The 15,902-nt window shown below is 41.6% G+C and overlaps 1 protein-coding gene across 1 annotated transcript; it reads right to left on the bottom strand.

The window, feature by feature from the left end:
• Window positions 1-1,749: 1,749 nt before the first annotated feature.
• sec23b (SEC23 homolog B, coat complex II component) lies at window positions 1,750-15,902 on the bottom strand. Its single transcript, XM_071913916.2, has 19 exons — window positions 15,756-15,902; window positions 14,284-14,511; window positions 13,548-13,605; window positions 13,273-13,359; window positions 12,301-12,537; window positions 11,461-11,543; window positions 11,179-11,323; window positions 9,349-9,507; window positions 8,816-8,931; window positions 8,549-8,672; window positions 8,225-8,305; window positions 8,042-8,131; window positions 7,595-7,701; window positions 7,026-7,179; window positions 6,694-6,771; window positions 6,292-6,453; window positions 5,963-6,049; window positions 5,319-5,540; window positions 1,750-4,410 (listed from the first exon to the last, which is right to left on the bottom strand). The coding sequence occupies exons 2-19, from the start codon at window positions 14,502-14,504 to the stop codon at window positions 4,321-4,323; spliced, it is 2,301 nt and encodes a 766-aa protein (XP_071770017.1). The 5' UTR covers window positions 14,505-14,511; window positions 15,756-15,902; the 3' UTR covers window positions 1,750-4,320.

The raw sequence follows: 15,902 nt of genomic DNA, 5'->3' as shown, positions 1-15,902 counted from the left end.
AGATTTATGAATATAAGTGTTACCCAAAGCTTGAAACAGGAGAGACAAGACACTGCACAAGCAAATGGGAGAGTGTCTGAGGCTATACATTTTTTGTTTTTAGTTTAGAAAGGTGAATAGCTTTTTTTACTATTCTGATCTTGAGTTATAAAGATTGAATAGTGCAGAATGTACAGCTTTAAACCCCAAAACAAAAATAACAGGTCAGTTAATAGTCAGTTAAACCAATAAAACCAAATAGTACAATTATTCACTGCTAAAAACCCTAATGGCAATTGGTATGGTGGAGTTTTTCAGTCTATCAGTCTTTGCCTTCATCTCTGGCAGTAGATTCTGTTTGCAGAGAAACCGGACAGTCCTCTTACCCTTGTTTGGAGGGAGGAGGTCATGGAGTGGACGATCAGTCTGGTGCATATTGTTTTCTGTGCACTGAGAACTGTAAAAAGTATGGTTATCTCCTCAGTACTATGCTAGGTATTGTCATTATCACCATTTCCAACTTTACTCCATTGATTCACAATGAAGCTGTGGCAAACGGCTGCCATTAGGCTCTGGGAGGCTGCAGTGAATGTTCTCTACTCTGAGCATAGAGACAACACAACTGCTGGAATTCAAAGACTTTTCCCTTGAGTATGATGTTTTTCGCATTAGAATGGGCTAAAAACATAAATTGTTCCAGCCATTGCAAAAGCAGTGTTTACAACCTTGCAGTAAACGAGGCCAGATATGTCCAACAACAACAACATCTCTGTTACCTCAGCAGCATGCCTTCATCTTCAGCCCCGGAGGCTTAGCCGTGTTTGAACATGAAAACTGAAAACTAACAAACCAGGCCAAGGCTCTCCACCAAAATGCCCCAAATACTGTTGAATAAGCTGTTGGTGATACTCCAGTTAATTGCCACCTTTGGCATGGTTTGTGTGTACAAAGGTGATTAAGAGGTTGCAAGCAAATAATAACACACACACACACACACACACACACACACACACAGAAATAAATTACAAATTACAAAAATGTAATTTGATGCATGTGTGACCCATGTTATATGAACAGTTTTTGTAAGGAGCAATAAAGATTCCAGAGGAAGACCCACTCAAATACTGTAAGTCATCAGTCTCTACTGATATACCCCTCTATGAACTTGTGTGACCTTAAAGCTTCAACAAGAGCTCTATGTCCTTAAATCACCCAATGAATCCAATACTCAACGAGACTCTGATTGAATATTAGCAACATAATGCAAGTCTGAACCTTTGACTAAAATCTGCTAAACACTGCTGATGAACCATGCAGCTGGTGACAGGCCATCTCCGGAGTTAGTGGTCAAAACAAGAAGCCATTTCTTAAGTATAAACAACAGTCACCAAACCCTGGTCTCAGTTTAATGAATTTCAAATCCTATGTTCTAATATGGGGAATCACATATTCAGCCAAACAAAAATCCAGCAGAGCCTAGCAGAATAATATAATAGGAGAATAATTGGGCGTATCATGTTTCAACAGAGGAAGTTGTGCTGCATACACAGCACAAACTACATGATGATAAATTTTGTATGAACTTCAACAGGCTATTTGTGAGAATCTGGAAGCCATATTTGACTGTGGGTGCTCACAGACAAAACCAAAGCTTGGAATTCTGTTGACATTATAAGACAGCATGTCAGCAATATTCCAACAAGTGAAAAGAAAATGGTCATTTGGAGATCAAAACAGTATCATTCATTCATTCATACATATAAAATAATAAATGGAAAAAGAAAGTTTTATTACATATTCAATGATCACTTTGGTTTCAGTCCCCATTCTCCAACCTGCCGAGTAACAAGACTATAACATTTACAGTATGCCTTTCATTCGACTACAGTATTGTGCCAATCATAGTTATATAACCATAGTGTGACATATTCTATATAGAATTCTTATATAAGTTGTCTAGGCCTGCAGCCAGAATGGATTTCTCCAGCTGATGGACTAGAACTGATCCGTTAGGATTTGATAGAAGATAATAAGACAACACATTTCCTTACAGCTTTGCCTAAGCCTGGGATTCACATGGACATGAGCGTCATGAATGATCTCTGTAGGAAAAAATAAATTAATAGTTTATGGCAGTTGACAGGAAATTTAATATTCTTTTGTTCCTCCGGGCGTCAATCATCGCACAGCAAAGCTGCAGCCTTCACATGAGTGAGATAGGCGAGCACATGGAAACACAAAAGATTAATGTGAAGATAGCCGGGTGATTATTTTCCCTTTTTAAGATCATTTCATATCAGGATATCAACCCTCAAAGCACATGTAATACTGTACCTATGTTATTATAGCTGACAAATGAATGGATCAAAAAGGAGCTTTTAGTACTGTGCAAGAATATCCATGTCAAAAGAGATTAAATGTCATGGCACTGAAGTTTTTTATTTGGCCTTGAATGCCTTTGGAGCATATGTGGCTTCAGAGTGCAGCATTGTAAGGCCTAAGCTCTTGATAGATAGACAGAGACTTCATTTGTATTTCACTGGCAACTTCCGCTTAAAGCTGCTAAGAGTAGAATTTGTCTCTAAACAGATAGCCCCTAAGGATTAGTCTTCATAATCTGCCGTTCACTGATCCTCGAAATCATACTGTCTGGCTGCTCTGAAATCAGCTTACAGTGACAGTAGATGGTGTGTGAGTGGTTTTATGATTGGGATTGCATGCAGGCTTTATGTACAGTAGCTCTGAATGAGAAAAAGACAATTGTTGAGGAATAGTTTAGTTTCCAATCTGTACAGTGGTTCTCTCACCTTCCAATGTAGCAACATGCTGTGCACATCCACATCTGCCCACACACACACACAATCTTACAGTCCCGCCAAACTAGATGGCGAGCCCCTTCCTCCTGCAGCAGACAGTGTATTACAGCAGAACCATCCAGATGCCTGGTGTGTGAACCCAGCCTCTCTGGTCCCCTCTGTGACTGCCATGGGAATAATCCTAACCCTCCTTTTTCGATCCTAAATCCTTGCTCTACCCCTTAGCGCGGCAGCAAATGGGAGACAGAAGTTTGATTTTGTTTTCTCACTACATAACACACTCTGATCAAGCCCTCTCACTGCTTGACCCTAAACACTTGTTATATTACAACAGAATGGACTGTAGACTCCTATATACTGTAGGTCAAGATGGATTCAAATGAATTGTATGTGCACCTGCCAAAAAGTAGCTTGTGAAGGTGGGATGCTCATGCTGGTGTGAGAAGAGACAACACAGACAGAATTAATACAGTTTCTGTTGACAGGCTTTCATATGGATAGCATTAAGAATCCAGTCAGGATCTGAGTCAAATAACTCTCTTTTATACAGTGGTCTAGTATATTAAGGTTTAATTACAAAGAGACTTGGGCAGTCATTGGGTGCAAAATACCAGATGGCGAATGAGATGTGATGAGTATCAGTGGACTAAACTATACAGCACACTATAAAGTCTGTTCAAAATAAAAAAGGGCACATTGTACAATTTCAATGTTCGTCACTGAAAACAGAGTCAGTCTCAATTAACAGTTATCCACAGTAGTACTGTAATAGACTTCCATTCATCAGAACATTAATCTTAATTATTCAGTGGGAATTTTCTTGGAAAACACTTAAGGTAAGCCGTGTAGGATTTTCTCTAAGTACGTCAGTGAAATAAATTGTGATTAAAAAGCCATCGGTGCTACGCTCTACAGCCCTGTGAACATTTGTTTTCTAGCATTAGAATGTGCAATCACAATACATTCCACAGCAATTTATTAATGAGAAAATTCTAGACGCAGCATCTTTAGCTATAGACAAAGTCAGCAAATACAGTAGTATATTTCGAGGCTCCTATTAAACAGCACCTTTTACCATGTCTGTGCAGTAGATGCACATTTTAGAATGACAAACAGAAACAAAGAAAATAAACAAATTCAATTATTAGTCTAATCATCCTGCATGTCAGAGGGAATGCCAATAGAAATAGAAAGAGTCAGAGAATTTGACAGATTGCCAAGGTGAAGAACAGTGACTGTGGAATATTGGCCCCGTTTTATCATAAATAAGGTGAATGAGTGGAAATGCCACTAGGTTCCTTTGGAAATACAGCAATGTGCCGTTTTTCTGTCCTTTTCCTTTTGCATCATGGAAGTGTTACAGTGAGACTCAAGAAAGAGTAAATCAAGAAAGAACATAAACTCTCTGGGCTTGGGTCCATCACTGAAACAGGGGAAACGTTAGAGGATCCCTATATTAGTTTAAGAATGTCTCTTTATCACTCCTTCTCTTGCATCCTTCCCTTTTGTCCCGGGACAGAGCCGTCTAGGCAGAGCTGGACACAGCCAGCTTCTTCAAGTGGTCCATGAAGACCTGGAGGCTGACGTCATCGGTCAGGATCGGGGCTCCAGCCTCCTACAGATGCACAGGAAGCGAGGGATAAAGAAGATAAGGGCTGAGTGTGGTAAACCACTTGACAGTCAAATCAATTCGTACTATGACTCTGACATAATGGTCACATTATTGTACCAAATACGTTTAGCGCAGAGCTTGGGTTATACAAGACCTTTATCTCTTAACATCGTCTGTCTCAGACTGCCATTGGTCAAGATGCCATCACAGAGTTGTGTATATGGCAGGCTATGGCTCAGCTCTTCCCTCACTTGGGAAATGACGAGAGATTAATGCCATTTTCAGATTTAAATCTTCCCCACTTAGAGTTAGAGGTTAGCTAATCCAAGACCTGTGTTTACTCACAGTTTAACCCTTAATCTTCTGAGTTGTTAGTGAAGATTGTTTTTTTTTCTTTACCCAGGGTATAGATGATGCTGGGGTTAAAAGTCTTGAATTGGACAGATATATTTGACTTGGCACTAGTAGGGAAAAAATTGTAATTTTCTCACATGGTTTAAGTCCAAGGATTACATTTGGAATTGTTTCATAGTTTGTTGTGGTTATGAAGGTAGAATAAGCTGCCAATGTTGTTGTGCATAACCCAAGCATACTGAAGCCAATTTGTGCGTGGTAGCAGAAACGGAGTAAAAACTACTGACTTTGGATATCTTTGAAAAGTTTACTGAAAAGTAATTGAAAGTTGCCTGAGTTATATCAGACCTATGAGGAGAGAAGTAGCAAATCAATCCCCATTTACCTCCAATAAACAAACAAAAAAACAAACTAAACAGAAAAAGTTGATTAATATGCCTGGATTTCTTTAATCTCAGCCTATTTCCTCTTTGGTTAGATCTTTCCTCTAAAAATCTATCCATTTTCAAGTTTAAAAAGTGATAATTCTGAAACAGCCAAGTTGTTGCCGATCATACCTGTCCCCAGCCGTAGAGGTTGTTGTGGGTATGCGATGGGTTGACCTTGGAGAGCAGGAAGCGGGCCTGGGAGCCGCCGTGCTCTGTATCGACGTAGCGCGGCATAGGGAAGCGAGTCTCCAGAATCTCCTGGGCGTCGTCCAGCGGAGCCTGCAGCAGCTGTTTGAAGTTCTCATATTCTGCCATTTCCTGGTAGCCGGCCTTTCGCCACTGGGCTATGGTCTGAAAATAAAGAGGAGAAAGACCGGAATAAGCGATGAGTGTCTTCTCACTATATGTAATAGCTCGACTGAATTCCAGTGTGTTATTTAGCCTCTAGAAAGAAATGCATTGCTCAAAAATGAGATATTAGCGAGATATTATATTTTGAGAAAAATAAGTGAAATATATTCTTACAAAATGATTTGTACTTGACTGACAATAGGATAACATTTCTATAGACTGGATTATCTATATTAAATGATGATGATGATTCAGGTAATGAGTTTTTTTTCAGCAATGGATATAGTATATAGTTTTGGATGTGAACTTTTCAAATGGAGTAGATTAATCAATTTTTGTCCCGATCCCCGTGTCAAGGCACTGTTGGATTTACTATATCACTCTAAATGGATTCATTCTTAGTCAGTGGTCTGCTGTCTCACCTCTCCATGGTAGATGACCAACTGGAAGAAGGTGTCCATCAGAAGGATTCGATCAGGCAGGATACTGCTACTGTCCAGGAGCACGGGCTGTGGAGAAGAGATATACCCAAGACACGTACAGGTTAGCTCTCACATTCAACTGAGATTATCAAGCAGTTTAGAACAACTGAAGCTCCAAATCTGTCATCACTGACAAACCTTAAAGGCACTTTGACAAAGTCTCTAAGAAAGGCCAGAGAAGAGGTTCACACTGTGCCTCTGCTCTGGTACTTGCGGTACTTGTATAACATTGATAATAACGTCAGCAGCAACGTGGGTGTGAGGCTGACCTCTGGTGGTCCGTGGAAGGAGTAGGAATAGAGGATGGGCTGGACCATGATCAGGGACTGGGTCAGGTCCTGCCGCACAAAGTGGTGCCTGTAATAGGACGACTCGTCTGGGCTGTTGTTGAACACCTGCAGGAAGGGCGACCGCCGCAAGTGGAACATAAACTGCAGGAGGAGGAAGAGAGAGAGAAAAATGTAATTATTGAATATTCAATGTCATTTAATCAAACATTTTTTTAAGATTTTGAATTAGCAGAGACAGCTAGTGTAAGATGGGAACAATATCATAATTATGCTGGGTTAACTCAAATCAAAATGAAGATACAACTGTGTGATTCATTTTTTTTCTAATTTCTTTACAGATGGTATGCACTTCCATACAGCTCCACTAGATGGCAGGCTTACCTGTGGGTAGAGGGATAGAGACTCTGACAGTTTGAAGGAGTTGGGATCATCTTTATTGAACTGGCCAAACTTCTGACACTGGAACCAAAGAAGACAAAACACGTTTGAGCACTGAACATGCCACAGTACATGCCTGATTACATAACCTGGCAGCAAATGTCACACGGGTTCAAAACATTTAGTGAACCACCACAGATTGACATTTAGCACATGCATACTGCATACTGTACATTCCAGCCAACCAAGTACGCATTGTTCTTTTCATTACAAAGAGCATCATTATACCGCTCAAAGCAAAAAGGGAGGAGCTGGTGTTTGGGAGTGTCGCTCACCAGGCGGATGAGCTGTCTGTCAAGCCAACGCAGGACATCTGGCCCCTCCTCCGACTCCGCTCTGAAGACGCCCAGACGAGCCATGAGCACAGCGGCCGCCTCCTGGTCGAATGATGACTCAATGTGCTGAATTTGTGACTGGGCATCTGCCCAACTAGGTGAAGCAAGAGAAAAAAAGAGGAAAACAGAAGGAGAGAAGGAACCAGAGAAGGGCAGGTGAGCGTGGGAGTGGTACAAATGACGCACACACGCACACAGGTCAGTGAAGTATTTGTTGCAGATGGCAGGAGTTTAAACAAATTCTTTAGCTAGGCTGATATTGATTCTGTGATTGAGTCACCGGCTTAGAACACTAGTAGACACAAAAATTCAGACTCATACCACTTGACACTAGTTAGTGAGTGCTACCTATTCACTTTAGACAATCTATTTAATCATTATCTTGTTAATAATAAAATGCCAAGTTGGCATGACGTGGCAGGGTTCAAGTGAAACGCAATCTTATCTGCCATCAATCCCTGTCAACACAGTTTCCTGTTAACAGACCGACAACAAAACCAGAGTCTTACTTCCTGGCGATGGTGGTGACACGTATCCTCTTCTGGGTGTTGGAGTGCTGGTACTGGGTGACAAACTGGACCACCCCTCGGCCACCCTGTGGAATGGGTGCATTGTGCTGCACACACACACACACACACAACAATGGAGACAGTAAGTAGGCCGCGGACAATCATCTCCTTCACATTCCTTCTGTTTGCATGAGCCTAACAAATGGTGTAGTGCTACAAGGGCACCATTTAAAAAGCCCTTAGTAAACAAACACACATTATCCTCTATCACTGATCTGATGCGATCTGATGCTGATCTGATTAGCTATGGTGCTTTCATCAGCCTAATCCTGTCAGGTAACTGTTCATCTCAAATAACCAAATACGCGGGGAAGAAAGAGCTTTGAAAGGGCTTTCAATGGTTCAGAGGAACTCACAGGCTGAGGTTGAAGTGCGTGCGTGTTTTACCTGATTCACCACTTCAAAAAACATGGCCAAGGTGCTGGAAGGGTTGAGACTGCACACTTTCCACTGGCTTGTACCACCAATTCCCATCTCCTGCACACAACAGAGATAGATCATGATGAGTGTGAGTGAATACAATTCCTCAGTTCACTTATTGTGGAAATTTGTTCAGGGACAGTAACTCACATTCTCCGAAACACAGGGACCCTTGGAGTTGAGCGAAACACACGGTCCAATGGCCCCGCACACCTTCAGCTCCCTTGACGTCTAGACACACACACACAATCACACACACACACCAAGACAAGAGGTTAACTTAATAACAACAACAGCTCATTTCAGATTGGCTGGTATAAATCAAACTTCTTAAATAATACCGTATAGAGATCATTTTGGTCAAGATAATCATACTATAAAAATGTCATATCGACACAGGCCTAGATGACAATGCTAGGAAAAGCATAGCATGACGTTCATTAGGACCCAACGACTAAATCACGTCTTCTTTACCTTGACCTCCATGGTTCCTCCGAAGGCCATGCGGAACTCCCCGTTGTAGTCTTTACTGAAGACTCTCTGGAAGGTCTGCTTGAAGAGGGAAGTGTTGAAGGAGTCTCCCATCACTATGTGGCCCCTGAAGATACAGCACAACAAATCAGTTAGATGCTAAATTATTCTTAAAAAGGAGTTATTTGGTAAGGAAACACCCATTCACAATAGACAGTTGATTATAAGTTAAATCCCACACTGTAAACCCACTGAGCGGTAGATACTGACCCAGTGAGATTCGATAAGCACTTCATCTCCAGCAGTCCGGTCTGGTCTAGAGCGCAGGCGTAGATATCGATACTGTGGCCGTTTACTGCTGTCCGGTTCGCCAGGGCTTCGTAATACTGCATGATGCATAAAAACAGATGACACTCAGCTAAAGGGTTGTGGAACAACTGGAGAACTTGATGGTAGTGAAGACACCCATAGTATGTCATGTAAGAAATGCATCGACTTCAATAGATGGATATTTAGAAAAAAGGTCAGAAAACGATTTCATAGATTATTATACTTGTTCTATTTTTCCCCTGCTTTATCCTGTCATTTTTGCTGCTACAATGACCCAATTTACGCCACGGGAATCATCATCATCAATAATAACTGGTCATTTAAAGTTTTAACTCAAACACAAGTTGGTCTCCTCTATCAAGACAAACCTCTTTACTACACCACTTTCTGTGTCTCGCTGCATCAGCAAGAAATACTTTTTACTGTAAGTCCCAAGACGTGCATGAGAGAGACTGAGCGAGTTATTTCCGCACCTTGGTGGCTTTCTTCAGGTGGCGAGCGTTGTCCTTCTGGATGTCATGCCAGGAGCGGATGGGGGTCTTCAGCTCGTCTCCCACCACCATTCCTGGGCCCTGGGTGGGGGGGCCTCCAGTAAACAGCATCACACGAGCCCCTGTGTTGGGGAACGCACCCTAAGGATGAGGGGAGAAGGGAGTGAGCTTCAGTTAGTGAAAGTACCATTGTGCAGTGCCTCTGCTTAATTTAGAGTTCAACTTTGTAAGCAGATCATTGGCTTTAAGGTAAAATGGTTATAACTGATTTCTGCCAATTGAAAGATGAGCAGCTATTTATACCCATATTGATTCCCCTGTTGCACATTTGTACCTCTCATAAACTGGTGCTGTGATGGGTAAAAATAATCCTACTTCACTTTTTGGGATACAGCACTGGTGCTGAATCCCGATGTTCAGACTCTGGACTTCAGTAATGAACACTAATGGACTGGTGACCTAGTTCTCAAATTTGCCATTTGAAGAGAACAGTTAAGGGAAAGATTAGGAGGGTACTACTGCCCTATTAAAAGAGAAGAATTCGGATCAGCTGTGCAAATGCAGCCTCAGCAATCCAATATATGGGACATTTTTAAAATAAAAATTAAGCAAATAAACTGAAATATAATTTGATAGCATGTGAGAACAATAGGTATGCATGTTTAGCATCAGCAAATAAAATAATAAAAAGGTAGATGAAAATAAGGAAAACATTTAATCACCATATATATATATATTTGAATTATTTTTCCATCGAAGCGTGCCATTTTAACATTCAACTGTGGACAATCCTCTCACAAAAGTATACAGATATCCAGCTTAACTAAATTTATGCATAAAAATTTCAACAAGTCTGCATTAGAGTTCTCATGGACTCGATTTCAGCAAAGGGCAGTCCTCAGCTCTCACAGCCAGGAAATGCAACAAAGTCTAAGGGTCCAGGATTCTGGGAAAGTCAGATTGAGATTGAGCTAGCCATACAGTAACAGGGCCACTGGAGGGATTTTTTTTATATAGTGTGAACGTTTGACAGAAAGTACCCAGTGGAAAGTACCAAAGTCCCATAAGATTCAGTGAGCTATGATTCATTTGATGGAGACAAAATCTGCTCATTTAAAGCACATTTACATTAGACACACTCTGCATGAAGATAAACAAACAGGCAAGCTGAAATTGGATGCCAATTATTTTTACAGTTCTAATTTTATGCAAAAGACCCATTCATCAAGTCAAAGTTATCCTGATGAGTCAGTGAATCTGGAACAGTTACTAGACAGTAGAGCCACATGTGTTCTAATCAGACCTTATCTACTATCTGCTGAAGAAAGGTACAGCAGGGGAATGATCTGTTGCGTAACCACACCGATTAGCAGGGGGAGAAGAAGGAGGGATATGGAAGGGTAAGAGGGGATGGTGGAGTAAAGGCAGAAGGTAAAACAGAAACCAATCAAACCAGTCTTTAAACTGACAAGGCAATAGTACTATTGCTGCATGTACAACTCAGAAGATAATTATCGAGTGGGGTGGGTGTGTGTTTCTGCAGTTACACGTGGCACGGTTTTCTTGGAGAGGCTAAAGTTCGGGTTAGCGTAAAGCACTTCAATGCATGACTGCATGTTAGTGTGTGAATTAATATTTTGTGCCTAGGCATGGATGTTCAATTTGTATATCTACATACAGTATATGTGCTTGTGTGTGACTACATATCGATGGTACAGCATGAGCATAATCCAGCATTTTGTGTGTGCAGCATTAATGTACACTATACTGTATATTTGTGTGTGTGTATGTGTGTATGTGTGTGCATGGTACCTCCAGCAGGCCGACAGCGACAGACAGTGCAACACCAGTGGAGCGGAGTGGCCGTTTCCCCTGCGGGACAGGCCAGGGGTCCCTCTGCAGCTCTCCAAGCAAATCAGTCAGATTCATATCGACCCGGTGGACAGGCTGTAGGAACCTGGACACACACACACACACACACACACACACACTCATATTAGACAGGAATAACAGACTACTACAGATTATGTAAGGGCTGGCTAATCAATTTTTAGAAATAGTTATCGTGCATTAGAAAAGAGGCGACCTCCATACCTGCAAGAGGCTGCACCATCCTGCGGTGCCGGTGGACGACCTTGCTGTCCCGCTGCTGCTGGCTTCATTAAACCCAGCATCTCCTGAAACACACAAAAACACACAAAATGTTTCAGAGTTCTCATGCTTACTTCTCATGCTGGTTATCACAAATTTCTTGGGAAAGTATTATGAGAAAATTTGACAATGATCATGCCTGAGCACATTATTTTTGTTATTATGGTAATGGCTTAGGGTCAAGTCCATCTAAAAGTAGCATCAATGCAATGTGTAAAAGAGGTAGGTAACCTAAATCGCTTTCCTTAAGCTAAATATTTTAATCATAGTTATCATCATTATTTTAATCGGACATATCTCTATACAGCCTTCTCATTGTGCCATCAAAGCTGGCTTGGAACATCAAATGCATTAGTAGCACTCTATTGTTTGTACAGTCATGTTCTATGCAAGCTACCTCAATAGAGAAATCTGACTCCTTTGATATATGGACAGTGTGTTGTTATGCCCCATTGTATTTATTTGCTGTGACTGGGATCTTATCCATCCTATACATTCTAGTTCACATACTGAGCCATACTGAGATGTTCTCTTCAGAGAACATGATGTACTTTCCCTTTACAGATCATCTCTATTAGACAAAGTTAGTGCCATTTGAGACAGATGGAAGAGCCTTGAAATTCCACTTCATTCCATCACTACTGACCTATAATAATTTTTGCCTTACAGATCATCATAAATGACATGCTCTGAGAGTCTTCATCATGACTTTCCCTGAATTTACACATCAATCTCTTAGTCTGTTCCTCAGTTTACCCCTCTCTTCCCTTCCCTCCCACCCACCTGGATCTGTTTGGAGGACAGCTCCTTGGTGCCCCGGAAGACGTAGCTCTTGGCGATGCCCTCACAGCTGAGCTCATGGACCTGCACCATGCGTCCAAATGTGATGAGGCCAACCAGGGCGTTGGGCGGCAGCAGGCTGAGGGACATCTGGAGGGACTCCCTGAGGGCCTGGAGGTCCTCCTCTTCCAAACATGTGTCTACCACATACAGGAAGATCAGAGGGGTTGGGGGCCCACGCTGCAAAGAGGTGGGAAAGGAAGGTTATATTGTGGCAAAATTGTAAGCCTCATTTCCACACTGATTGCATACATTGAGTCATTGGCATGGATGGCTTAAGAATTCTAGTTGTCTGCAAATAGAAAAATTGTTTTATCGAGAGGAACTGGGGATAAAGAGGCTGAATCGTTTAATGATTAGTTTGTTGTATGCTGAATGTATGTATCTAGAAAGCCTGTGCTAGTAGAGACACTGTTCTGTATGACTTCAGCAGCTAATATTACCTTTAAAACCATATGCATTATTTATGAAATAATATGCTCTTTAGCCAGAGTAGCAGTCAGTGCCTCAACAGTTGGAAAGCCAAGGATGTTCCAGCTGTATATTCATTTCAATTGCTAATGTTTATCAAAACATATGATATCATAACCTAACATGATGAAGACCAACCTCTTTAGTTAACACAATGCAGCTAGTTACAACAGCTACCCCAATATCTAAATATAGAGCCTGCTTTCTTTAACGTGTACTGGGTTGTTTCGGCCAGGTCTACTACAGTACTACAGTGTTAAAATGAGTCCATGGTGACACAAACCTCATCACTTAGATCCTAGGTTGGAAAAAAAAACAAAAAAACCTCCTAATCTATATCATAAAAAGTTAAGATTCACCTATGCGCAGTATGTTTTCAGTAAATACCATCTCTATACACTGCGCACTCTGAGGTCAGAGTGCAGTCATGTAGATAGTATTTACCTGCACTATGTACTCAATGGTGGAAAACTGTGGCATAAGTTCGGCTGGCTGGTTCACATCTGATATGCCTGCATAAGAGGGCGGGAACTGTAGAGAAACAGAGACAGAGAGAAACTGGTTAGCCACTCCAATAATGGAATGTAGCTAGTCCACATGAATTATGTAATCTAATTATAAATCATGGCAACCATAAATACCACATAAAAGCTATAGGTCTAATGCAGTATTAAATCATGCTTTGCAGGAACCTTATCATTGTAATGTTTAAAACTTACTGGGTTTCTTTGGAAGCAGAAGTTGCACGCCCATATTTTTGCTCTGAAGTCAACTTGACTGTAAAAGACAACAAAACCATTTAGGGACCACTTGAGGTTGCAGTTTAGTACATTTTTTGGTATTTGTTTTGTCAAACAGTGGAATTAAAGCAACTGACTGACAGCAACATAACTGTTACTAACAGTCACATAACTGCCCAAAGGGATCTGAAGGTGTTTGCAGTTGTGCTTCACCACACCTAGTGTTTGCTACCCCTCAGCGGATTCAAAGCAGTCACACTCCTTAGGGCAGATGTCCAATTCACACAAACACAACCTCTCCCATCTTTAACCCTTTAACAACATATTTGCATTTACTGTTGCTCAAAGAACATTAAAACAAAGAAGCACCATCAAGAACACAGTTGGTACTAGACAGCTGTGTATACAGCTACACACCATTCCCATGTCAAAATGAATGCAAATAATGCTTAAATAAATAGTAAAGGTCAAGGGTGAGTACTGAAATACTTGTTGGCTGGTGTGAGACATTTGGTAAGCATTCGAAAGCATTTATCTGTAGGCGTGAGCATCGTTTCTCTACATTACATTATGTCATTTAGCAGACGCTTTTGTCCAAAGCGACTTACAATAAGTGCATTTTGTCAGCAGTAGTGAAACCAACTGTGCATCACAGTCTTAATCAGCTAAGCCTTTTAATAGGAATAAGTAGCATTCTTTTTTCTATTCAACTCACCATAGTGGGTTCAGCACTGCCTTGCAATTGGCCCGGCTGCACAGAACCGGTTCGTACTGGAGCGGGGGCAGGTCAGGCCTCTCCTTGAGGGGGGTGAAGAGGCAGGAGACCGGGACCACAAGCCTGGTGGCTTCCAGACGGCTGGAGGGCCACAGGTTCCAGCTGAATCTCACCCCATCCCGGTCCTCGTTCTGTTGGATGAACTCCTGGTAGGTCGTCATCACCGCGCTTCAGTGGAGAAAGAGCCCAATGGACGATAACGAGTTAGTCCGATGCAGCAGAGGAGAATGTTTTTGAAGGAATAACTAGATATAGTCCAAGGTGACACTGGTAGTCTATTTTCATGTGACGTTAAACTTTAGTTAGCCTGTCTGTTCTCATCTCTTCATCTCTTCTCAGTCTAACTGCTCGTTCCTACTCCAAGTAGTCTTCGCACTGCCTGCTCTTTATACAGGCATTCTTTTCTCTCTGTGTATTGGTAAAATAATACATAAGATACAAGAAAGGATGACGCACAAGTGTGTCATCAGAAACCTGATCAGCTTGTTTCAATACAGAAGTGCAGAGGAATCCCAAGGATATTTATAGGCTCCACCTTTGCTGGTGTGTCACTGAAATATCACTCACGCACACTGTTTACTTTTGCTGATGCAAAGTAAGCAGAAGCCAATATAAGCTTTTGGAGACCAGGCTTTGTGAAACATCCGTCAGGGATCCTGTAGTATACTCCCCCTCTTTCTCACTGTTATCAGAGTAACTATGTGTTTGACGTAAGAGTTCAGAGTATCAGCTAGCACTATGGAGAGTGAATACACAAGCACACATTCTGTATGTGGGTTTTCTCAGACAAACATTGGAGATAACAACTAAATGCCTGTAATACAGATACTAGAAATGGTTTCTACTTGCACAGATAGGCTGAAACATATTAACATAAGTGTCTACATTTTTAGTTATTTGTCAACTGATAATATGAGACACATCCACACAATTTAAAACTGAATAGGCGCCATTGTCTGCTCTGATTAGGGAGAAACGGAGGCATTAAGTTAGCCAAATGAAATACCGATAAAGCTACACAGTGTGTCTTATTTTCAACTGTCGTCACATACATAAAAGACTCTTAACATTAATCAGATACGGGGGAATTGCCTGTAGTAAAAGACTGTTTAAATAGCCGCATGTAAAGAAGTCATCGACAGTAATCGGCTAACGTTACTGGTCGGCAGTCCGGCGCTTGTAGGAAAAACCGTTAGGGCATTTCGTTTGGCACATCGATGCCAAACGTCGCTCTAACACACCTATCTCGGACAGCTAACGCTAGATTTTATTCATGTCGAATAGCGGACTGTAACGTTAATCTACTTGTGTGGCAAAGCGTCTTTCCCCCTGCTGTTCGGCAAGAGGAAGGAAGCGAAAAACGGGCGGCCTACTTTCGAAAATTATGATGGCGGATAGATTCGAGCTCTTACCTTGTATATCAGGTTGGCTTCGGGCCCAGACAGAGGCTACAGATGATATACTATTTAGAACAAATCACAACATTTGGAGGTGAAAACCGTACGGGACAAGAGACAGAACACCGTGATCACTCTCCCAGTCAACCGGTTCCTGTACTT

The sequence above is a fragment of the Centroberyx gerrardi genome, chromosome 3, assembly GCF_048128805.1.
Source record: "Centroberyx gerrardi isolate f3 chromosome 3, fCenGer3.hap1.cur.20231027, whole genome shotgun sequence".
NCBI classification, from domain to species: Eukaryota; Metazoa; Chordata; class Actinopteri; order Beryciformes; family Berycidae; genus Centroberyx; species Centroberyx gerrardi.
Note: the sequence above shows the minus strand (reverse complement) of the source record. Positions and strands in the feature narration are given on the sequence as shown.